This window comes from Meles meles, chromosome 2, assembly GCF_922984935.1.
Source record: "Meles meles chromosome 2, mMelMel3.1 paternal haplotype, whole genome shotgun sequence".
Taxonomy (NCBI): domain Eukaryota; kingdom Metazoa; phylum Chordata; class Mammalia; order Carnivora; family Mustelidae; genus Meles; species Meles meles.
In genome coordinates, this window is record NC_060067.1 from 111,486,386 (window position 1) to 111,512,863 (window position 26,478).

General features: G+C 34.0%; 1 protein-coding gene across 1 annotated transcript in view; it reads left to right on the plus strand.

Annotated features, from left to right (window-relative positions):
* Positions 1–26,478, plus strand: part of STPG2 (sperm tail PG-rich repeat containing 2) — a 638,369-nt gene that overhangs the window by 270,824 nt on the left and 341,067 nt on the right. The window contains exon 11 of the mRNA XM_045997411.1: positions 12,082–12,241. Coding sequence (XP_045853367.1) covers positions 12,082–12,241 — 160 coding nt within the window. The remainder of the gene's footprint in view (positions 1–12,081; positions 12,242–26,478) is intronic.

Below are 26,478 nucleotides of genomic sequence, written 5' to 3' on the forward strand. Positions count from 1 at the left end.
ATGAGTTAAATGTTCACCGGTGAAGGCTGATTAAAGTAATAGAGTAGAATAGTAGACTCTTTTTTTTTAAAGATTTTATTTATTTATTTGACAGAGAGAGACACAGCAAGAGAGGCAACACAGGGGAGTGGGAGAGGGAGAAGCAGGCATCCCACAGAGCAGCGAGCCAGAGGCAGGGCTTGACCCCAGGACCCTGGAATTAGGACCTGAGCCGAAGGTAGACGCTTAACTACTGAGCCACCCAGGTGCCCCTCTTTTTTACTTTGTATTTCAATTTTTTACAATGAGAATGTAGTGTAGTGATGGGAAGAGAAAATAGAACAAAACCTGATTACATCTAAGATGATCCATACTGGCCCTTTGGGGTTGTTAGCTTTTTTGTTCATTTCATTTTGCTCTGTGTGTGTGTGCGTGTGTGTGTATTCCTTTTAAAATTTTCTTATGAGTTCTCTGACAAATTTGGAGTGTCTTTATGAGAGATATGAATTAGGTGCTTTTCTAAACTGAAACCATGAACTTTCTTTTTTCCTTCTCTTACACTGGTCTTTTTCTTTTCACATGCCTTTGTGCATGTTTAACTGACTTTCTCTTTTATTGTACAGACATTAATATGGACTATCTTTATAAATCAGAAATTTATTTTTCTTAGGATATTTGTATCTTTATGGTATTGAAAGTATCATGGTATACAAAAACAGAAACTGGGACCAGAAAATTTATATTTTATTTATTATATTGAAATGTAAATTTCCCAAAATTCTAACAAAGACATTTAAAATTGTTCAATAAATGATACTTTTTTAAAAAGAATTGATTCATCTCCCTGAAATGCATAGGGGGAAAGAATTTTTTTTTAAGCATGACCTTTCTTTTTTTTTTGTTGTTAAGATTTTATTTATTCATTTGACAGAGAGAGACTACAAGTAGGCAGAGAGGCAGGTAGAGAGAGAGAGAGAATGGGAAGCAGGCTCCCTGCTGAGCAGAGAGCCCGATGATGCGGGGCTGGATCCCAGGACCCTGGGATCATGACCTGAGTCAAAGGCAGAGGCTTTAACCCACTGAGCCACCCAGATGCCCCAAGCATGACCTTTCTTTAAAAATGTCAGTAAATGATAGAGGACTCTATTCGGAGTTTTGTTTTTTTCATGTCTAATAAAGATATTTGTTGAATTATATTTAGCCCATGATCAAGTTATAGTTTTATGTTAGTTGTGCTGTTTTTCATTTGAAACAGACATACTGATATTTTTTAAGCTGCATGTTCTAAGATTTACTTCTGACATTGAAAAATGTATTACTTTCAAATAGTTCTTATAGAAGTTATTTGGGTAAAAACCAAGTATCCTCCAAATATCTGCTATATTAGGAACTCAATATTTATAATGAAGTATAATAATAACTAAAATTTACATAGCATGTACCTATGTACCTAGCACTTTGTGTTGCACATATATTAACTCATTTAATCCTAACAGCAAGCCTAGGAGGTAAGAATTATTATTATTATTATTTTTTAAGATTTTATTTATTTATTTGACAGACAGAGATCACAAATAGGCAGAGAGGCAGGCAGGGGGAGGAAGCAGGCCTTCTGCTGAGCAGAGAGCCCGATGTGGGGCTCGATCCCAGGACCCTGGGCTCATGACTCTAGCTGAAGGCAGAGGCTTTAACCCACTGAGCCACCTAGCGCCCCGGTAAGAATTATTATTATTCCTATTTTACAGATGAAGAAAATTGAGACATAAGATTTACCCATGGTCATATGATTAGCAAAATGCTGAGCCAGGGCTTGAACCCAGGCAACATAGCTGCAGAGTCCATAATCTTCACTAAGGATGGACACTAGACCAGTGTTTAGTAAAGACTCAGTACGTTTTTGTTAGACCAAAACTAAAAGAGGGTAGCATTTTAAAACAGTATCATGTAAGTAGCATTTTGTTTATAGTATAGGGAAACAATATACCAATTTTTTCAAAAGAAAAGAAAGGAAAATGTAAGGCTGTTAGCATTATCTTAGATGATTATTTTCTTGATTCCCCATGAAGTTTAAGATATTTTAGATGTTTTTAGATGACTATAACTTTTTATATATATGACCTTTGGAAACAGTGATAGGATCATTGAAGCTTTTCATCTAATATTTTATTCTGCTTGTTTTGTTTCTTTATCTTTTCAATCAAGAAGCATTTAGTGTCGGGGTGCCTGGGTGGCTCAGTGGTTAAATCCTCTGCCTTTGGCTCAGGTCATGATCTCAGGGTCCTGGGATCGAGCCCCACATCGGGCTCTCTGCTCAGCAGGGAGCCTGCTTTCCCCTCTCACTCTCTGCCTGCCTCTCTGCCTACTTGTGATCTCTGACTGTCAAATAAATCAATAAAATCTTAAAAAAGAAGAGAAACATTTAGTGTCACTAAAAATGTGCTATTAAATTTGACACCAAGTATAACTAACTTGAACAATTCTTTAGTGCCATGTAAGAACTTTAAATATGGAATGAGATGGTGTCTTTAGAATATATTTCATTCATCAGAAAAGGTATTTATATGAACATCAGGGAAGAATAAATTAGTTTCCTTCATTTGAAATATACAATTTACCTTTTGCTATTGAGATCTATAAACTATGTGCCATAACATGGAAAACAGTTATTTTTGTGTATGGATAACATTAACAGAGTTCTTTATCTCTCTGTGTAGACAATGTTCAGTTTCTGTCATTGCATACCTTCTTTGTCATAATTACCTTGCTTTCTCGCCTCTCCTTTTCATAGTTTATTCCTCTCTGTCGTCTCCTCTACTCTTCTTTGTCTACATATAATCATAATTACTTTTTTAAATCAAATAATTTATTTTCTTATACTCTACCAATTATTTAAAATTGTACCACTTTTTTATCGCTTCATATTTAAACCTTAAATTTCTTATGGATTTTTTTTAATCATAATTACTTTTTAATATAGGTAATGGGATGCTAGGATGTTCATAGCTTACAGAAAGAAAGCCTGGATCATTCTGCCTTCTCTTAAAACTTACTGTTGGAGAGGCCACTTCCAAATATGAATAGTTCTATGACTCATCTCACTGTCAATCTCATAGGGAGAAACAGGTCTCCTGCATAGAGACCCACTAAATATTTCTGAACATGACCTTCAGCATACATCATTTTGAGAGGGAGTTGGATGTGTGAATAAGGTTCTCCAAGGCCTGCTTGAGACTCAAAACAAGGCTGCGAATATAACCCAGCAATTCTGACTTTGGGTTTTGTGGTATTTCAGGAGTACTACCTTAATATGATCCTTCTTTTTATGTAAGGGATAATTCTTACCATACTGAACATAATAGATGACACTAGGGGTCATTTGATTTCCTGAAGTTTGAACATAACAAATTGATTAGAATTTTACTTATAGACATTTCTCTAGAGCTAACAAAATTTTTGCAACTCTGCTGTTCATGTTCACACGTCCCTCAAAAATCACATTCAAAATTTACATCTTTTAAGTTTTCTAAGCTTATCAAGATAACTTTTAGTGCCTTATCCAAATATGTTCAGCTGGGTCCAGGAATAATTGTGTTCTTTTTTAAAAATTACTTAAATGGGCTTTCTTTCTTTTCACATTCAACTTACAGAATTAACTTCTGGATTTGTATTGAGTTGATAAAACTCTAAGAAATGATATTGTGTCAATTAGAGCTATTATGACTGGCAATAATCTTATGGGTTTTTTTTTTTTTTCCCTACCTCAGTATAATCAGCACTTACAGGAAAAGAAAGGTTACACAGACCATTTCTGTTCATGGGTTTTACTCTAATCTGCTGAGATATACATTTTTTTCTATAAAACCAATGTCAAAGGTGGTCATGAAAAGCTCAAGCATCAAAAGTAAAAGTCTACTTTTTTTATAGCAAAGAGAAGGAAATGCATCTCACATAAAATATTAATCAAACTTAACTACCTAATCATTTTATGAAAGTTAGTCCTTGGTCAGTATGAATGGACATATCCATACTTCTACATCATTGCTGGAATTATAAATTACACCTATTTTTATAGAAACGGAACATCTTTAGGGAAAACAGTACTTGAACGATCTTTACCCAGCACACATTTAATACATAACTGCTTATATGCGAGATAAATTTAAGCACTATGGGCGTTGAAAATACTTTCATGTCATTATGTCAGCCCTACTGTTATGGGGCAGCTCAGTGATAAGACCAAATATGGGAGGGAAGGCTTCAAGGCAGACAGTGATAGATTTATTCACGCTTTCATTAGCTCATATATTTACTCATTGATTAAAAAATACTCATTGATGGGGCTCTTGGGTGGCTCAGTTGGCTAAGCATGTGCCTTCAATTTGGGTCATGATTACAGGGTCTAGAGATCAAGCCCTGCATTGGACTCCCTGCTTAGTGGAGAGTCTGCTTCTCCTCTCCCTATGCCCCTCCCCTCTGCTCATGCTCTCTCTCTCAAATAAATAAAATTAAAAAAAAAATTCATTGATCACTTACTGTGTGGAACGCACTTGTCATCACTGAAGATACTTTGATCAGTGAAATAATACTTTCTCAACCTTCAAGAACTGTACATACCTATGGGAATGATGATATTAAACAATAATTGAAGACTTATTTAATTGCAAGTGTAACTACCACTGCGAAACTAAGAGTGGTGTGTTCTGAAAGTGTATCACTGGAAACCTGATAGAAATAATGGATTGAGGGAAAGTTGAGACCCAGAGGTTGAGCAAGGGTTAGAGAACAACGCCTATAAATCTTGGGTCAAAATAACTTTTGAGAGAGATAGTCTAATATCTGGGATAATATACTAGAAGTGAGTTAATTATTTTACAATTTTATAACCCTCAAAGGCAGTGATTACTAGTTACCAATACCATATCTAGTCTCTTTTTCTTTTTTACTAACAGAACCCAATTTTATTTGAAGAACAATGTACCCAGCTAAAATGACTACTTTTTTCAAGTTGCTTTATAGTTATAGGGTAGTTATTTGAATAGTTTTAATTAATGAAAAGGAAGTAAAAGTTATCAGATTGGGAAAGTTCTTCAGAGAAGGTTGTTCATTTGTTATACATATTTTTTTGTCTTTTGTTCTTTCCCTCCATTTCTTAAATGAGAATGTTATGGCTAGAGCTATGGTGAGTGTCTTGAGAACATAAGAATGGGGGCTACAATATAAGAATGGTAGAAGAGAAAGCATGGAAGGGCCTACATGTCCAGTGCTATTTGGAGCTCCTATGCTTCTGGATTCTTAATGTCCACTTTCTTTAACTGAGGGAATAAAAGAAAAATTTGCCTGCAAATACAGAAGGCAAATAAAATCTTTTTTTTTTTTAAAAGATTTTATTTATTTATTTGACAGATAGAGATCACAAGTAGGGAGAGAGGCAGGCAGAGAGAGAGAGAGGAGGAAGCAGGCTCCCTGCCAAGCAGAGAGCCCGATGCGGGCTCGATCCCAGGACTCGATCCCGGGCTCGATCCCAGGACTCGATCGAAAGGCAGAGACTTTAACCCACTGAGCCACCCAGGCGCCCCGGCAAATAAAATCTTATCTGAGGAAACATCAGAGAGCTATAAATCCTCTCCCTGCTCTTATATTGATGAAGAAAGAAATAAATATTAAAATAAATATGATATATTTGTTTAATGAGCTATTTATATGTTTATGTGTCCATACAAATAAATATACGGTATACATATATTTATGTATTTATACAAATAAGTGTATTTATACAATAGGTAACAGAAGAATTGAAAAGTGAAGGATATCATTTGTAGCTACAGTGATCAAGAATGGAAGAAGAGGCTCTGCTTGAACTGGGTTTTACAATTGTTAAGTTTACCTCCAAATTTATTTATTTAATTTAATTTAATTTTTTTAAAGATTTTATTTATCCATTTGAGAGAGAGAGTGAGAGAGCGCATGAGAGGGGAGAAGGTCAGAGGGAGAAGCAGACTCCCCGTGGAGCTGGGAGCCTGATGTGGGACTTGATCCTGGGACTCCAGGATCATGACCTGAGCTGAAGGCTGTCCCTTAACCACCTGAGCCACCTAGGTGCCCTTACTTCCAAATTTATAAACGATTTTAGTGCCAAAGAGAATGCTTTGAAAAATTTTTCCATAGCACTCAGGAACCAATGTACTTTTCCAGCAGAAGTTGGTCATGCTTTAGTATAACTTCTTTGCTACTGTGATGCTGATGGTTTAAAATTGAAGACCTAAAGTTTAAAGAGATAGTACAGTTGTCAGGTATATTGTAGGGCCCATAGCAGGATTGTTTTGGTAGTTAAGAGAAGAAAGGGTTAAAGTGAGAGAAGTTGCAATAGATATAATGATTTTTAGATATGGGAGAGGAAGGTGAAGAAAAGTGAATGCAGCTTTCTATTTTCAGAGCTGGTTAAATAAGGAATTATTGTAGGTAGGTGAGAAAGGATAGATGGCAGGGTAGTTGGGGAAGGGAAGATAAAGGGGTTTTATTTTAAGGCAGTCTGAGGATAATGAAGTGAAAATGTCAGTGAATAACTAGAAATTTGTGATTCAGGTATGAATTGTATGATAGAGAAATTAGGTGGAATCAATGGTTTTATTGTCTATTTGAGTTTGTCTGTCAGCACTTTTTATTTTTCTTTACTGAATCTTGAAGTATCATGGTACAGCTGACATTTTTAGTTCCTTTTATAAAACAGTGTTAGGGTAAAGGTCTTTTCTAGTGTGTCAGGAGATTATGGACAATAAAATCAATATTTTCTATTTTTGCCCATCATTTACAATTAACAGTATAATTTCATATTTGTAGTAAAATATTTTTGTTCTAAAATAACACTTATTCTTTCCTAAGTTAAATATTTAAAAATGTATGTGTTGAAGATGATAAATGTTAAGAAAGCAGAAAAATGACAAGGGTAACTCTACATGTTCATAATTATAATTTGTGACAGGCAAAACAAAGATAACTTGATCATCATCTGAAATGCCTTCACTATAAATCTGAAATTAAGCAACTTGGATAAGCATATTGGTAAATTGCTTGTTTTGTTTTGTTTTTGTAAAAGTTTTATTTTTTATTTTATTTTTATTACCTTCAGAGGTAGAATTTAGTGATTCATCAGTTGCATATAACACTCAGTGCTCCTTACATCAAATGCCCTCCTCAAAGCCCATCACCCAGTTACCCCATCCCCCCACCCATCTCCCCTCCAGCAACCCTCAATTTGTTTCCTATAGTTCAGTCTCTTATGGTTTGCTTCTCTCTCAATTTTCATCTTATTTTATTTTTACCCCTTCCCCATGTTTATTTGCTTTGTTTCTTAAATTCCATACATGAGTGAAATCATATGGTATTTGTCTTTCTTTGACTGACTTATTTCACTTACATGATATCCTCTAGTTCTATCCACACTGTTGGATGGCAAGATTTCATTCTTTTTGATGCCTGAGTAATATTCCATTGTATAAATTCCTTTAATCAAAGTTTTCTGCACATTCAGAAAAATTTCACCACACTTATGACCTGTAATTTTTTTACTATATATATATCAAAATCTTTAGTCAAATATATATATATATTTGACTAAAGATTTTGATTCAAAGCTTTGACTGAAAGTTTCATTGAAGTCTTCTTAACTGATAAGCTTCATTATAAAAGAAATTCCAGTGATTTTTTTTAATAAATATATATTTGGGATTTTAAAATGGAATTTTAGACTGGAATATACTTAGACATGAAATAACATCCAGAACAATTTATGCAAAAAATGTAATGAAAGCTTATTTTAGCCAAAGCATAGTTAGTGGTCTTTATTATATTATGCTTTCTAACATTTTATTTATATAAAATGCTGTCAGATCCACTGTATATTGCTGTAGACTCATCCTTCTAGTGATAGTTTACCTGATAAGTACAACTAGATTAAGATTCTACTCTGCCTTTGTGGCTCTGAGCTTGTCACCCTTTTGAGTTTTGGGTTGAAAGCCTGAGGGTCTGTTTTATTTCTTCCTGCAAGTTCCACCCTTCAAAGTTTTCAGCTTTACTCTTTAGCTTCCTACCTCATTCAAGTTTAAGTATCTTGAAGAGGCTTGTATTTGGGCATAGGAAATTTTGTAGGGCCTTCAACTTGGTTGATATAATTGAATAAAATCCGAAGTATTTGAAATGGTTTTTCCAAAATGTAAATGGGGTGATGTGTTTTCCTTTGAGGCTGGTTGAAACTAGTGATTTTTTTTTTTTTAAACTGCCTGGGATACTGTCTTCATGTGATTCCCAACAACTTAACTACTTTTCATTGTTGTTGTTTGTTTAGGGCTTAAAATACTAGAGGCTTTTCTTTTAAATAGCAGGTGACATCTCTCCAGGCAAGGAAGATATCACTGAGGGTTACACATAGTTTCACGCCTAATAGAATTAATAATGCTAATGACAACAAAGATGACAGTAGAAGGAAACACTAGTGCTTATTATGTATCAGATACCATTCTAATAATTTTACATATATCAATTATTTTAATTCTATGATTATGTCTTTTTTTTTTTTACTCAATGATAAATTTATTAACTGCTTACCAAACACAATGCTAGAACCATCCAGGGACTACAAAGATAAATATAATATGGTCAATGGGCCCTGCCCCTATAGAGGTTATACTTTTTTTTTTAATTGTGTTTTTTTTTCTTTTTTAATTACTTATTTATTTTTTATTTTTTACAAAAATATAATGTATTTTTATCCCCAGGGGTACAGGTCTGTGAATCGCCAGGTTTACACACTTCACAGCACTCACCATAGCACATACCCTCCCCAGTGTGATTATGTCATTTTTTGATGGGGCCTGGATTTTCCAGATGAAATCAGGACACCTTAGATTTACCTTTAATTTGCATTGAGGCATAGCTTTTATTTCATCAGGCATTTTATCACATTTTCCCTCAGTTTCTACTTGCTCTTGTTGCCCCTGGAAGCTGGACATAGCTTCTAACACTGCCAGCCCCTCAAAAGAATGGAATTTTTAATGCTCTATGTTTCTTTGAAAAACTGGCTACCAGTTCAAAGGCTGTCATTTAAGCCTATGACCTAAATTCATGTTCTAGCTAAAAAACTAAACCAGGATGATGTGAATCAGGCATTTTTAGTTTTTGTTCCAGGACTCATATCTGCTGCGAAGTATGTGAAATTTTCCAAACAAAGGGAAAAGATACAAATAACTAGATTAAAAAAAAACCAAACATGAGAAATGTCTGTCATATCCACTCATCGTGTGTCTTTCTTATTTTCTGTGATGTATATAAAGGATCACCCACAGAGATTTGATGATCTTACCTCTACATACTATTTTTCCTACATACTGTTTTTTCCTGAAATGTTGTTTAGGGTACCATCTATAGGTATTGTTTAAATTATTGCTCTTAAACAGTGTTTCAGATTTGTCTTAGTAACCATTTATCTAGGAAATTGACTTGAAATATCAGTCTCTTAGACAAAATGAGAATTGAATATGAGTAAGAGGAGTGTAGAAGCATTGATAAAGGACAAAAGCAGGGAATATGTTTTCAGAGAAGAATGGATATGCTATAGGAAGAGACGATCATGAACAAATGTAATATATCTACACTTGGTAGAGGACATGTTGAATCTATTAAAATTTAGGATAACTAGTTCGATGAATTTTCCTTGGTGGGAAAATACTGTTTTTTCAGAAGACTGATCACTCATGAAGTTTCTTATCTTTGCTTCAAGTCATTAAAAAAATAATAAAGAGGTTTCTATATGGCAGCAGCCAAAGCCATCAATCATATACAGGCTAGGCCCTGGAAAAAGGAATGGGTGGTGACGCCAGGCAGGGTGTTACAGAAGTCATAACCATGATAGCTTCAGATGAGAAAATTAAAATATATAGTAGGTACAATCAAGAGCTTTGCAAAGCTTCCCTAAACACTCTGAGTCTATTGTGTGCACTCAAGATTTCTTTGTGCTTTGGCACTCTCTCCCACTTTGACTTCACATACCACAGAAGAAGCCCCAAAAGATCCAGAAGTCATCTTTGGAGCTACTACTGGTATTGCTTATCTTCAGCCTACCCTTACTAAATATTCTGTTGATATTTAAATATTTAAAATATTGCTTGTTGGCAAGCAAACAACTGCTGATATATTTTAGTTGACTTATGGAGTGTGGTATGGATATATTTTATATATTATATATTATATATATATAATTATATAACATATATTATATATATAATATATATATTATATTAATATTTATATTATATTATATAATTATATAATATATATATTGCTGATATATTTTAGTTGACTTATGGAGTGCTCTTTGACACGGAACTTAAACCAGAATTGTGGGTTTTCATGTAAGAATCTCCTCCCCAGTACCCATACCATATTGAATGATTCTTTGGAAATAGAAGATAATGTTGTTGGCATATGCTTGAAGGAGATAAGGGCATGAGAAACAAGAGAAAGTATGTTTTATAAAGTATGGCTCCTCGATGGACTTTAAAAGTATGATTTTTCAGTATCCAAATTTGTTTGACTTACTTGAAACATTAAAATACCTCCCTATTAGCCCAAACCCTGAATTTGTTTATTATTATTATTTTTTTATTGAAATTAACTTTTGTAGAATAGTAAGATTATCTAATGCTTTTATGGAATTAGGTACCAATGTAAGTATTTTACTTGTTTTAACTCATTTATTTCTCATAACAACCCTTATGGCATATGATATAAATACTATTATTTTCTCCACTTACAAATGAGGAAACTAAGAATCTCACAGTTTAAGTGGCTTGCCTAGGGTCCCTAAAAAAGTAAGGAGCAGATATTTGAAACCCGAGTCCAGAGCTGGAGTCGACACCATTAGCCATGAAAGTGTCCTGCCTACTAGAAAAACATTAAAACTTGAGAAGGTGTTTTTTATACCTAATAGAGATGAACAGAATATGTTATATTTTAAAATAATTTGAGAAAAATGAGTTAAAAAGTTTTTCATTGAAATAATTAGTTAATAGTTTATAGGCATTAATTGTGCAACAAATATATGATATTTTATATTTGAGTTTAGAATTATTACAGTTATTAATTTCCATGTGACTTATGTTGATTAAAAATGTTAATATAACTGTAGAGCATATAAACAACCGTAAGTGATAAAAGGGGAAGGCTTTCAATTTAATTGGAATCTATTAAAAATGAAATAAGCAGTCTCATTTGTAGAATAAGTAAAGTGTGCTCACATAGAACAGTATAGTAGTGATAGCATTGCTTCTTATGAAAATAAATAATTATTTTCATTCCTGTATGAAATTTGATTTTCATTATAACATTTGAAAATGAATGTTTGATCTATAATATGAAAGGTTTTTTTTAAAGAATACGGTCCTATATACACAATGGAGTATTATGCCTCCATCAGAAAGGATGAATACCCAACATTTGTAGCAACATGGACGGGACTGGAAGAGATTATGCTGAGCGAAATAAGTCAAGCAGAGAGAGTCAAGTATCATATGGTCTCACTTATTTGTGGAGCATAACAAATAACATGGAGGACATAGGGAGATGGAGAGGAGAGGGAGTTGAGGGAAACTAGGAGGGGAGATGAACCATGAGAGACTATGGACTCTGAAAAACAACCAGAGGGTTTTGAAGGGGCGGTGGGGTGGGAGGTTGAGGAACCAGGTGGTGGGTAATAGGGAGGGCACATACTGCATGGAGCACTGGGTGTGATGCCAAAACAATGAACACTGTTATGCTGTAAATAAACAAATAAACAAATAAAAAAAATGTATTATTCATATTTAAAAAAAAAAGAATATGGTCCTAAATTTCATAATTCTGTTTATTTTACCTTAAGTTTTAACAAGCAAATTTACAGTCTTTAAGGAGGGTATAAATTTAAAGAATAGTCTTTTATTTTTTTTAATTGATTAAGATAATTTTCATATTTTTCCACTTATGCCATTGCTTAGTGTGAACATCTGTGCTACATGGTTTTATGTATTTTCCATGTAAGACATGTTAATGCTCATCCATTGAAATTCTTTTCAGGATATTCCAGCACCTGGCAGCTATGATGTTCAAAAATCATATGAGATGTCCCAAGTTCAACATAAATACATGCCGCCTCGTAGTTATGTGGCTAAACTGAAACATGCCTCTTTTCTTAGCACAACTCCGCGATGTCTGCAGAAAATGACTGATGGGCCAGGTAAGTACAGGCTTTTTTTTTTAAAGCTTTGAGAAAAAAAAAAATCTAATGTTTCCATATAAAAATAGACAATTATAAACATACCTTTATATTTACCATGCCTCTCTTAAATATACAGGGTGAAAAAGATATCTGCTTATTCAGTGAAAGATTTTAGATTTTTTTTCAACTGTAGGATTTGTTTGGAGTTTTATGACTCTTAATTTACCAAAGACCATCTTAGGAGTTTTAACTTAAAGTTAGTAAAGTCATTTTCTATTAGGGAAAAACCCAAAATTCTTAATATGCTAGAATTGTTAGAGGAGAAAGGCAATTGACTATGATTTGTCATATTCAAGACATAACCATGTTCTTCTCATGGAATTACTTTAATTTTTCTCAAATATCAAGAAAACATCCATGTAAAAAATAAAACATTTTTTGGGGGAATTAAAATTCCAAAAACAATTTTGATTTTTAAAATTGGGATTAGTTCAGCTGCTAGTAATACTATTCTTAGACTAAAAATGAATGCATTAACTTTCCTTGGTAATGAGGTTAAATCAGTTAACTGTATTATTTCACACAGGAAAACTAGGTAGAAAATAGGAACAATAGTTTTCAACAATAATTTTGAAATATATTTCCACCAAACAACCAAACTGTTGTAATGGCTCTTTATGAGAGTATTAAAAGAAAAGAAATGAAACAAAATGGAGAAACTCATTCAAGGGCTTCTGATGAAAAACATGTCAGCAAATGAGAATACTCAGAGAGCCTGTGTCTATAGAGGCTTACTTTGTTTCTCATTGTCTTTCAATAATCAAGTATATTGCCCAGTTAATGGTCTGTTATACATCAAAATTTAACTTTTTAAAATTTTCTTTTTCTTCTGTTGAGTTACTGTACCATTGCTGATTTTGTCAGGTTTTAGCTTTGTTATGCAGAAGTGGTGCAGGGAAATTAATTCTTTCAAGTTCTGGTATTACTATGGTCACCATCATCAAGCACAATCAAATAATAAATAAATATCCATTTAAGGGTCTCTTGAGATAAATTATGTTGAACTTCATATTTTCTGAAGATTATTTTTTTTCTCTGCCTTTACTGCTCTCTCCATAAAAATTGTTGTAGTTGGAAGGTATAGGAGTTTCAGTTAGGTGACAGGATTGGCACTGCGACTTTTCATTGTTTCAGGATTTAGCATAGGGCAAGTAAATTCACTAATGGTTTTATTAGTTTCTGTTTTACAAAATTCAGAAAATATTTGCCACCCACTTGGCTCTCCTGAGAATACTAAAGATTAATGAGACTATATTTCAAAGTCATTTTCAGAAGCGCTGAAGCTCCTTAGAAGTATAAAATCTTGTTAGAAAAAAATGGATTTCTGAAGGTACTACCTGATACTATGATGTATAAAATTTGATTTCATCTGACATGTGCAGATATTGTAGTCATTAGAATTGTTCATATTTTTTAATTTAATCTACTATTTAAGATATACCATCTAAAACATGTCTTGAATATAGATTTAGTAGGTGACCAGGGCCAATTCAATTAATATCCGTGCTTCATTCTGGTAATTGAAAATTAACTTCCATTTGTCCTAATTCTCTTATACTGATCCAATCAAGGAAAAGATATTCAAGTGTAGTATTATCAACTCTCCAAATAGATTCCTCATTTTTAATTGATTTTTACTTAAGCTAGGTTTTTTTATTAATGAGTATAACAAAGAATTCTTGATTCTTTGTAGTATATGCATAGTAATACGATCTGTTCTAAAATGAGAATAGCCCATTTCTGTTTATAATTCTTAATACCATCTAACTTTTGCTGGGAATACCATCTAACTTAATATGATAAGTCTTGTGATTTTTTAAAAAAATCATTGGCATATAATCAAAAGATACAGGGATAGTAGTTCAGTTGGTTATATGCTTTGTACCAATTTTTATCCTATGAATGATATCCTTTCATATCATATCTTAGAATTAAATTAAGAGAGAAGTGTTTTTTCAAGAAACAACAGATGTTGATGAGGATGTGGAGAAAGGGGAACCCTCTTACACTATTAGTGGTAATGCGGACTGATGCAGCCACTCTGGAAAATAGTACACAAGTTCTACAAAAAGTCAAAAACAGAACTACCTTATAATCCAGTAATTGCATTACTAGGTATTTACCCAAAGAATACAAAAATGCTAATTTGAAGGTATACATACACCCCGATGTTTATAGCAATGTTATCTGCAATTGCCAAATTAGGGAGAGAACTCAAATGTCCATTGACTGATAAATCGATATAGAAGCTGTGATATATCTCTATCTATCTCTGTCTCTATCTCTATCATCTATCTATCATCTCTATCTCTATTTCTATATACATACTTACATGTAGTGGAATATTAGCCATAAAAAAGAACGAAATCTTGCCATTTGCAACGGATGTGTATGGAAATAGACAGTATTTTGCAAAGTGAAATGAGCCAGTTAGAGAAAGGCAAATACCATATGATTTCACTCATATGTGGAGTTTAAGAAAGAAATTATCATGGGGGCAAAAAAAGACACATGCAAACCAAGAGACAGACTCTTAACTATAGAGAACAAATTGTTGGTTACCAGAGAGAAGATTAAGAAATGAGGTTTGCATGGGGATGGATTAAATAGGTGATGAGGATTAAGGAGTGCACCTATCATGATGAACACCGGGAGATGTATGTAAGTGTTAAATCAATAAATTGTACACCTAAAACTAGTATTACATTGTATATTAATAACTTGAATTTAAATAAAAACTTTTTTTTAAGTTTTTATTTATTTATTTGACAGACAGAGATCACAAGTAGGCAGAGAGAGACGAGGAAGCACGCTCCCTGCTGAGCAGAGAGCCCCATGTGGGACTCAATACCAGGACCCTGGCTGGGATCATGACCTGAGCCGAAGGCAGAGGTTTTAACCCACTGAGCCACCCAGGCACCCTTAAATAAAAACTTCTAAAAATATTTTTAAATCCTATTGTCATTTAAACATTGGTAAATTTTTTTACCTTAATACTAATAGGAAGGACCTTTTTTCAGTTATACATCAAATTTTTTTTAAAGATTTTATTTATTTATTTGATAAACAGAGATTGCAACTAGTCAGAGAGGCAGGCAGGGAGAGAGAGGAGGAAGCAGGCTCCCCGCTGAGCAGAGAGCCCGATGTGGGGCTTGATCCCAGGACCCTGGGATCATGACCTGAGCTGAAGGCAGAGGCTTTAACCCACTGAGCCACCCAGGTGCCCCTATACATCAAATATTTTATAAATCAGATAAAATTATTTCATGTTGTTATGTGTGTATATACATATACACATAAATGAAACTGTAAAATGGAATCAATTTGTAGAGCATGATAGGCATGTTTATTCCTTGAGTCATAATATTACTAAAAATTCAGTATTTTGCCTTATAGAACTTAACATGTATATTGTTATCTTTCTACCCATAAATAGAATAATTGGCAAATTAAAATTGATTACTGGATATTTTACATTTGTAGTTACAGTGTTAAGAAATGAGGTTGCAGGGGCACCTGGGTGGCTCAGTGGGTTAAGCCTTTGCCTATGGCTCAGGTCATGATCTCAGGGTCCTGGGATCGAGCCCCACATCAGGCTCTCTGCTCAGCGGGGAGCCTGCTTCCTCCTCTCTCTTTGCCTGCCTCTCTGCCTACTTGTGATCTCTGTCTGTCGAATGAATAAAAAAAAAATGAGGTTGCAAATGATAAATTATGAGTTACGAGTTTGGTTGATAAATGGATAATAGTCTTATGGGATTTATCAATTTATGGGGCACTCATTCAGTTGCTCAACATTTATGATGATATATTTATTTCAAATTATTTTAGAACTTTTATTAACATCATGGAAATAATTTTGTTTTATTCATAAATGAATAATGTAAATGTAAATATAAAATTCATTTTCATTAGTCTAAATTAAAGAGGGAAATAGTATATTTGCAATCAGTATAGGTTAGATCATTAAATGTTGTATAACCAATGAAAACACATTAGAAAAATTTAATGAAGAGATTATTAAATGAGGTGCATCACATTATAAAGCAGTCTACTCTTATTGCATCAAGTTTTAATTCATAAATATGTAAATGATTTTGTGATTGATCCAGCTCACATAAAGTAAAATTTTAGCTAAGTGGAAAAGGGCTTAAACATTTCTATATTGCTCATATTGACCTGCTTTTGGACATTTAGAGGAGGGAAATTCTCAGCAAATTTAAAAAGAAAATGAATGAAAATATCAAGTATAGAGAACCGGGGGGTCTCATACAATCTGGTGGACGTATAAGTTGATATCAGTGATTCTCAAGGGCAGGCTGGCAGAATGTTTCAAATATATATGCCATTTAACCCCAAAATCCAACTTCTGGGATTACCCAAGGGAAATAATTAATGATAAACCCGAAATTTAAGTATCAAGGAAGTTCACCAAAGAACACTAGTAATGAAAGTTTAAAAATGTACTAAATGAAAGAAGAATGGGGTTTACTTAATTCTCATACATCAAATGGATGGAGTCCTATGAAAATTTTAAACATGGTATATATATTTAAACCTGGTAACAAGATAAGATTTATTTGATTAATCATTTAACAAATATGCACTGAGGGTCATTTAATAAATATGCATTGAGTCTCTTTTGTATTCACCACTATTCCAGGGCCTTGAACAAAATATAAACATTATTGTTTCATAGAGCTTAATTTGAGGTATAAGAGACATTTAATAGAATAGAAGAAATAGATCAATAAATTGATAGATGAAAGAAAACAAAGAAAAAATAAACAAAGAGAGAAAAGAAGAAAGAAAAAAGAATGAATACCAGGTGGTTATAAATGCTATGAAGAAAGATGAGAGAGAGAAGGAAGATGGAGTTCAGAGTGGGCTGAGTATAGTTTCAAAGAATTTTTTTTTTTTAAGATTTTAATTATTTATTTATTTAACAGAGCGAGAGATCACAAGTAGGCAGAGAGGCAGGCACGGAGAGAGGGGGAAGCAGGCTCCCTGCAGAGCAGAGAGCCCAATGTGGCGCTAGATACCAGGACCCTGAGACCATGACCTGAGCCGAAGGCAGAGTCTTAATCCACTGAGCCACCCAGGTGCCCCTAGTTGCAAAGAATGTTATCAAAGAGGGCCTCATTGAAAAATAATACATAAGTAGCCTTCAGTTTGTTAAAGATTTTGTTTTGCTTTTGTTTTCTCTAAATGAATGTACATTGCTTTATAGTAAATAAAAATTATTTTATGACTTTTAAATGAAGAAAAACAACTGAAGCTTAAAGGCTGATTTTTATTTTTAAATGAATGGAAGATTCCACACCATGTGTGGCATATAAGACAATATTTGAAGGCCGAACTTAGGAGGTATTGAGACTTACTTTATGTTGAAAGTATAGATCATTTCTCATGAAAATAACATTGTGATTTCTGCATCACATTCCCACAGGAATTTATTTCAGGAAACAAATATATTTTATCTTGGAAGTTAATTGAACATATACCATGTAGGTAGTTTTGTTCACCTTTTCAATAAACATAAGTAATACCTTTGACATAAAAGTCAGTGTAGTGTAAAAACTAATTATTTATTCTATTTTCTCAGTGGCTTGTAATATGATAGCCTCAGAAGTGCTATAGAGTTCACTAAAATGCAGTTTATCCCTTTTGTTGGGTACTGTTAATCTAGTGCAGTAAATAATTTTTGTTGTCGCTTTTCTATAGCTTACAGAAATGCTTTTGAGATGTTAAAATGCAAGGTAATTCTGAGTATAGGCAAAAATAGATAAGATCAGTTTTGAGGATTTGTTGATTCTGTATCTTTATTAAAAATAATGGATGGGTGGCTCAGTCAGTTGACTGACATGAGTTGGGTTTCATGCTGAGCATGGGGCCTGCTTGAGATTCTCTCTCTCCCTGTCCCTCTGCCTCTCCCCGCCTCAAGAAAACGATGGGAATGTTATTATTGAAAATGAACTAATTTTATTATTTTCAATCTCAATTTTGTTTCATTGGGCACTTTATATATATTTCAAATAAATTATTATTTATACATAGTTTGCAAGTGACTTTATTTATTTATGAGAGAGAGAGAGAGAGAGAGCTGAGCAGGGAGCCCACCTTGGGGCTCAGTAGCAGGACCCTGAGATCCTGACTTGAGCTGAAGGCAGAGGTTTAGCTGACTGAGCCACCCAGGTGCCCTTCATATTAATATGATATAATATATGATATAATAATGATAATATATTATATATATTATTATATATATTATATTATATATATAATAATGATATAATATATATTGTAGGCAAAATTATCCTATGCATAGGACATTGAGTTTTTGGAGTTATTTACTTTTTGAATACTAAAGAATCTTGAAGACTATGGGAAAAACTTCATTTGAGAAGGAGAGAGTAAGTATGCAGGGGGCACGGGTAGGAAAGAACTGGCAGTATTCAGAACATAAAGGATAATAGAATCAAATTTTGATGCAGAGTTATGGCCTTAAAGTAGAAAATGTTATAAAGGTATAAAGAATAACTGATGATATATGTATTTTATATAGTCATTATATAGAGGAGGGCTTATCTCAAACATTTTGTGAGTATAACTTTATATAATGGAGTGAATTATTACTTGATAAAGCAAAGAGGCCACACATTTAAAAAATAATTACATTAGCCTGGAACTAAGAGGGATAGATGCTGTATATAAAATAAAAGGGGGCCTTTGGACTTTCAAATTTCTGTAGGGAGGAAATTGGCTGCAAAACCACCCAGTTGCAAACACAGGCTACTTTTCATGGAAAAAAAAAAATGACTTAAGAGAACAGAACCAGAAACCCACAGAATGTGTAGTCATGAAACATATTGAGCCACTCCCAAGGAATTAGGACTGTATCCTAATCCCGGAAATGGCAGCATGTACTCTGGTGGATTTGAAATGCCATGAGACGCTGACTGCTATGTTCTTCCTGTCTTTCTCCTTTTGAATAGCTGTGTTGTTAGCCTTTATCTTATGTCTGTTCTACCATTAGTCTATAGAATATCTGTGGGGCAGTAAATTGTCTCTTTAGTTCAGGGCCTTTAGGTTGAGAAGAATGGTGTTTAAAGAGTTGTACAGAGGAACTAAATCAGAGGAGTATGATACCATCTGAACCAGAATTCGATGACAAGATTCTGAACTTCAAATTAGTGCCACAATGGGGTGAAATTTGGGAGTTCTCACAGTAGGGTTGCTTGTATTTTATATATGGGAGATGTAAAATGTGTCAAGAGAATGGACTATAGAAGATTGTGTTTTCCGAATTTTTTGCCATTATATATTTCATCCTATATGTTCTTCACACAGTTCAAAATTGACACTGCTGTCATTGAGTGCTAGAGTTTATTTCTAATTCCCTGGTGGCCCTTTGGTATTGCTTCTGTAGAGTGTGGCAAAAGAGTTGCTATGTGACTTTTGAGGCTAAATTGTAGAAACTTCATGCACTTCCGGATGGTCCTCTCTGAATGCCTACTTTTGAAACTAGCCATCCTACCAGTGCACAAACCAAGCAGCCAGGGGGAGGTCTGTAAAGAGGAAATGAGGCTCCCAGGCTTAGCTCCCAGCCAACATCCAGCAAGGACTAGCCAGCCTTGTAAGTAAGTGGAAGTGGAAGCAGAGCCTTTAGTACTTAGGCTGCCCCAGCTGACACCCTGTACTGCTGAGATAAACCTTTTCTTCTGAGTCATGCCTAAAGTGCAGATTTTTGAGCAAAATAAATGATTATTTTTATTTGAAACCACTGGTATTGAGAGGTAGATTTTTATGTGGCAGTAGATAATCAGAACAATTTCTAAGCAGAGAAAGACAAATGAAGGCAGATAAAGTTAGTGCTAAGTAAAAATATGGAATAATTGGACTGGTTGACAAGATAAGACTTCAGTATAGGTCTCAATGGTGATGTGGTCCAAGAATAGGAAGTTGATATTCTATGCAATTTATTAAGTTGGAGGATGTGTTCAGGCCTTCAATTGAAGTTGAATCAAGAGTAAGGCTAAGTCCAGGATTAGAAAGGCTTTTAGCAGTAATATTAAACTAAGAAATATTTGATAAGGGATCGCTTCTCGGCCTTTTGGCTAAGATCAAGTGTAGAAATATTTGATAAGGTAATGTAATAAGATGATCCAAGTTCTGATAGCATGTAAGAAGGTGGGAGAGAATATTAGAGTTGGGTAAATAATAGCCACACAGAGGAAAATTGCTTAATTTAGATAAATTAATGATTAAAAATGATGAGTTTTATTTGAATGAAAGTTTATAGTTTTCAAAACATTTCACATATATTTCCAGATTATTACAACCATCTTATGAGTTAATGATCACTGTCTTTAAAGGGGAGAAAATAGAAAGTCAGGTAATTAAAAAGAAAAAAAATTTTGTTCATATTAATACAGATAGAAAATAGTAAACAGGAATAAGACCGAAATGGTTCATTTTTTTGGTTCATTCATTCATTCTTTTTTTTTTTTTAAAGATTTTATTTATTTATTTGACAGAGAGAGATCACAAGTAGGCAGAGAGGCAGGCAGAGAGAGTGAGAGGGAAGCAGGCTCCCTTCAGAGCAGAGAGCCAGATGCGGGACTCGATCCCAGGACCCTGAGATCATGACCTGAGCCGAAGGCAGCGGCTTAAACCACTGAGCCACCCAGGCGCCTCCATTCATTCATTCTTTATAAAAAATACTTTTTGAGCACATCCTATGTTTCAGGCATTGCTATGAATAAAGGAGTACTACTCAATTCTTATCCTCAAATATCTTTTATCTAGCAAGGGGAAAAAAAATGTCCACAGATAATTATAATAAAAATCAATTATTAGTGTCCCCTATGTGATAATTAATTGTTTGAAAAATCACATATAAATTTATTGGTAAATGGATGAATTGATGTTATTTGAGAGTGAAAGTCCAAAATTGGCAAACAGTTGAATTACATTTTTTTCTTCAAATTAAATCAATGGAAGGAAATAAAAAGCTAAGTACAGTAATATCTGTATTATAAAAAGATATTGGAAGTAAACTGACTGCTAATGATAGACAATTTGATATAATACACAAAAGTCAATGGAATATAATTTGATGATGAAAAATCATAGCATTTTCTACTACAGTGCATGTTTCTTTTGTTTTTTAAAGATTTTATTTATTTATTTGACAGACAGAGATCACAAGTAGGCAGAGAGGCAGGCAGAGGGGGAGGGGGAAGTAGGCCACCTGCTGAGCAGAGAGCCTAATGTGGGGCTCGATCCCTCAGGACCCTGAGATCGTGACCTGAGCCAAAGGCAGAGGCTTAACCCACTGAGCCACCCAGGCGCCCCATACAGTGCATGTTTCTTTGATGTGAATTAGCTATATACTATGTTATTTAAGAATGGGCCAAAGAAATCAATAAAACTCAGAAATTGTCTTGGTTCAAATGCAGTTGTTTTGAGGCAACAAGTATCAAACTTTCTTATGATTAAAGAGAAAGACTTAACAACATATGAAGAACTTAGGGAAAATAAGCCAAAAATTACATAATTTTGCCTTTTAGTACTGATTGTTACTAATCTGTTACACTTTTCACCATCTTAAGATTTTGAGGAAGCTGAAAGAACAGATAAAGAGGTTGCAAAGACAGTTCTCTTTGTATTAAAAAATCAAACCAACCACAACCCCCTCATAAAACAAAACACCCCAAAACAAAACCTCACAACAAAAATCCTTGACTCACGAAGTCTTCACCTCAGGTCAGATTTTTATTATTATTTGAATTTTTGTTATTGATGAAACTTGTTTTATTAGGAGAGAATGCCCTCAAGAACCTAGTCCTTGAGAAAGAAAGAAACATAATCTTTGGAGTTAAAGGCTGTAAAGAATGGGATGACACTGATGCCAAGTGGAGATTTAACTCTACTTTTTTATTTTTTAAGTATTTTATTTGTTTATTTGAAAGACAGCAGAGTGAGAGAGAGCACAAGCAGAGGGAGAGGGAGAAGCAGACTGCTTACTGGGCAGCGAGCCTGAGGGACTCAGTTCTAGGACCCCAGATCGTGACCTGAGCCAAAGGCTCAGAACTCTGTCAATGCACAGGTGTCTAAGTTCTTTTTTGTGTGTGGTAAAATACACATAACATAAAACCGATCATCTTAACCATTTTTACAATTTTATTTATTTATTTATTTTTAAGATTTTATTTATTAATTTTAAAGGGAGAGAGCACCTGAGCAGGGGGAGGGCCAGGAGGAGAGAAGCAGACTCTGCTGCTGAGTGTGGAGCCTGACCCAGGGCACAATCTCAAGACCCTGAGATCATGACCTGAATCTAAACCAAGAGTCCAATGCTTAACCAACTGATGCACCCAGGTGCCTCATTAACTCTTTAAAAACATATATATTTACTTATTTGAGAAAGAGAAAGAGCATGAGTGGGAGGGAGAATGGGAGAGGGAGAGAGAATTTCAAGAAGATTCCATGAGGAGCACTGAGTCAGATGTGGGGCTTGATCACACAACCCTGAGACCATGACCTGAGTTGAAACCAAGAGTCTGAGGGTTAACCAACTGTGCCTCCCAGGCACCCCGTTCATCTTAACAATTATTAAATACATTCATAATGTTCTGTAACCATTACTACAATCCATACTCAGAACTCTTTTCATCTTGTATAATTGAAACTCTATAATCATTAAATAATATCTCCGTGTTACCTCTCCCTGTCCCCAGCCCATAGTATTAGCTTGGGAGTGGATGAAGGACCCACCATGCTGTGGAGAATGTAAAAAATAATGAGACAATTTTCATACTTCCTTACCTGGTATATACTATGAGGAAGTGAATCTTAAGAGAGAAAGAAAAAAGAAATTGGGGGGAAGGGCTAATATGATTTTTATTCTGTTGTAATTTTAATTCTGAATAACACCCAGCTGTGTCACTGGCCAAACTACTACTCAAGATTCAGGTCTGGCTACATATTCACCATAGTTTGAAAGGAATCTAAATGTGCCAGGCACAGGTTGTGCTAGTTTGATATACCACTCCAACATGGAAGGGTTTTATTGACAATAATGTGACATTAATATTAGAATAAGGGGAGAGGATTAGGGGGGAAGGAAGGAAAGATGGGAAGGGAAGGAGGAAGATAGGTTTTCCTGACCTGGTTGAATGGTAGTAAAGTGTAAAGTGTAGAAATGTGTGTGTTTGTTGGAAAGAGGATGTTTCTTCTAAGCCCAGGGAATATAATCATAGAAATTAGGAGAATCAAAGTATAAAATGTTACTAACTAAATAAGAAGAAGGGAAAATTAAGGAAGTAGAAGGAGATAGCAAAACTGAAGATTGTGATATTCTTGAAGTAGTTCTACTTTTTATATGTGATTACTATAATCTTTGTTGTCAGAAATTATGATTTTACAACTGTTAATTTTATACCCCATGAATTAGAAAACCTAGTATTTTACTTTAGGTTTAATTGTTTCCATGTAGGATAATGTTATAGTTGAACACATGAAAAATATGTTTCAGTTAGATATAATGTCTTTTCTCTCTCTCTCTTTTAAAAGATTTTATTTATTTATTTGACAGAAAGAGACATAGTGAGAGAGGGAGCACAAGCAGGGGGAGTGGGAGAAGGAATAGCAGGCTTCCCACCGAGCAGGAGCCCGAGGTGTAGGCCTCGATCCCAGGACCCTGAGATCAGACCTGAGGCATGGAAGCCCCTATAATGTTCTTTTCAAGCAAGCTATGTCTACTTTTGTAGAGCCAATCCTCTTTGGAAATGCTACACAACTGTTCTAAAATTAAATTAATTAAATTAGAATTCAGAAACTTGAAACACAGAAAAACAGCTCTTTTTATAGTAGAAAATATAATAAAAGTTTTAAAATAGTTTAATGTAGGATTATTATATAAAGTTACATAAAATGTAGACAATGCCGTGAATTTATTATGCTATGAGAGTTTTATATGGTAGCTTTACAGAAAGATTATATTATCCAATTTGTTATACCTATAACTGCATTTCAATTAAAACACTTAACAATTTCCTTGTTCTTTTTGAAATATTTTGAAACCCATTAGTGTGTCAGTGAGTTGACATTGCTCTCCAATTGCAATAGATATCAAGTGATAAAAATTGATTTTTTTTGTACCTTACTTTGAAGAGTCAGCATTGGTTACCTGAATATATTAAAATTCCTTTAAAAAATTATTCCCATGTTGTTAAAAGTTTTCATTTCTGAGCTTAAGATTATATGTGCAGTTTTTTCTTCACTAGAATGATTTGCATATTGAGGAAATGTAATGAAATGTGGAATTCTAAGAAATGACACAATATTAAATATATATTTTAAAAGTCTATTTTTTATACATAAAGCTAAATTATACCAACATAGGTTCAATGTGTCCATCTCTACCCATTGGATATCATGTAATTTTTATTATAAATGTATTACAAAGCAATAATGGAAATAACAAATTTATATTTCCAGGAGACAATGAAATCTCGTGGCTTAAAACTGTTATATTAAAAATATTATAGAAAAGTACACAAATTATTAGTTCATATGTCAGTGCATTTTCATAAATTGAACTGTCCATGTAACCATTATCAGATGAAGAAACAGAACATTACAAGAATCCTTAACCCCTCCCGTAACTCTGTCCTAGTCACTAACCATTATTCTGGCTTCTATCATCATTGCTTTATTTTCACTATCTTCAACTTGTGTAAATTGAGTAGTGAAGTGTATTTTGTTTATGGCTTCTTTCACTCAACCTTATAATTTGTGGCCTATAAACAATGTTGTTTCAGGTGGCGATCACTAGTTCATTTTCAACCTAAGAATGTGTCACAGGAGCACCTGGCTGACTCAGTCAGTTAAGTGTCTGACTCTTGGTTTCAGCTCAGGTCATAGTCTCATATGTCATGGATGGAGCCCAAAGTCAGGCTCTGTGCGCAGCAGAGAGTGTGCTTGAGATTCTTTCCTTCACCCTCTGCCTCTCCCCCACTCTTGCATTTCCTGTCTTTCTCTCTAAAATAAAATAAATATTCAAAAAAAAAATACCACAATTTCTTTATCCATATTACTCATCTTATTACGGCTGAAAATTTGGGTTATTTCCAGTTTAGTGCGCTCATGAGTACTGTTTTTTTTCTTTTTTAATATTTTATTTATTTGACAGAGAGAAATCACAACTAGGCAGAGAGGCAGGCAGGGAGAGAGGAGGAAGCAGGCTCCCTGCGGAGCAGAAAGCCCGATGGGGGGCACGATTCCAGGACCCTGGGATCATGACCTGAGCCGAAGGCAGAGGCTTTAACCCACTGAGCCACCCAGGCGCCCCTCATGAGTACTGTTAATAGTGAATATCATACATGTATTTTTGGTGCATATAAATATGCATTTCTCTTAATTTATATGCCTGGGACTGGAGTTTCTGGGTCATAGTGTCTGGTGGATGTTCCATTTTATTAGATCTTACCCAACAGTTTTTCCAAGTAAATGTAGTGACTTATATTCCCACCAGTAATGTATAAGAGTTGTAATTGTTCCACTATCTCACTAATGTGTGGTGGTGTCTGTCTTTTTCATTTTAGCCATTTTAGATTTAGGAGTATTTCACTGAGGCTTTATTATCCATTTTCCTAATGACTAATGAAGTTTAACATTTTTTCATATGTTCCTTTGTCATTTGGATTTTTTTGGGGAGTGTCTTTTAGTGTCTCTTTTCTGTTCATCTATTAGGTTATTTTTATTATTGATTAGTAGTTCTTAATATATTATGGTTATATTTGATATACATTCTGTAAATACTATCTCTTCTCTGATTCATTTTTCAGTTTCTTAGTGATTTCTTTTAATAAATGTAACTTCTCAATTTTAATATTAAATTTACGAATCTTTTCCTTAAAGTCACTGATTTTATATCTCGTTTAAGAATTATTTCCCTATCATAGTTCTTAAATAATTTTATAGACATTTTGTTGCTTTGTTTTTCACAATTAGGTCTATAATATCTCAAGGATTGTTCTACATCACATGTATTTATGAATGAGGTTAGCCTGTAATATTCCTTTCTTGAATTTTCCTTGTCAGTCATTATTATCAGATTTTGTTTGTTCCTTCTAGTTTTAAGAAAAAGAGTTTTGGAAAGTTTTTAATTAATTATTCCTCTACTTGTAAGT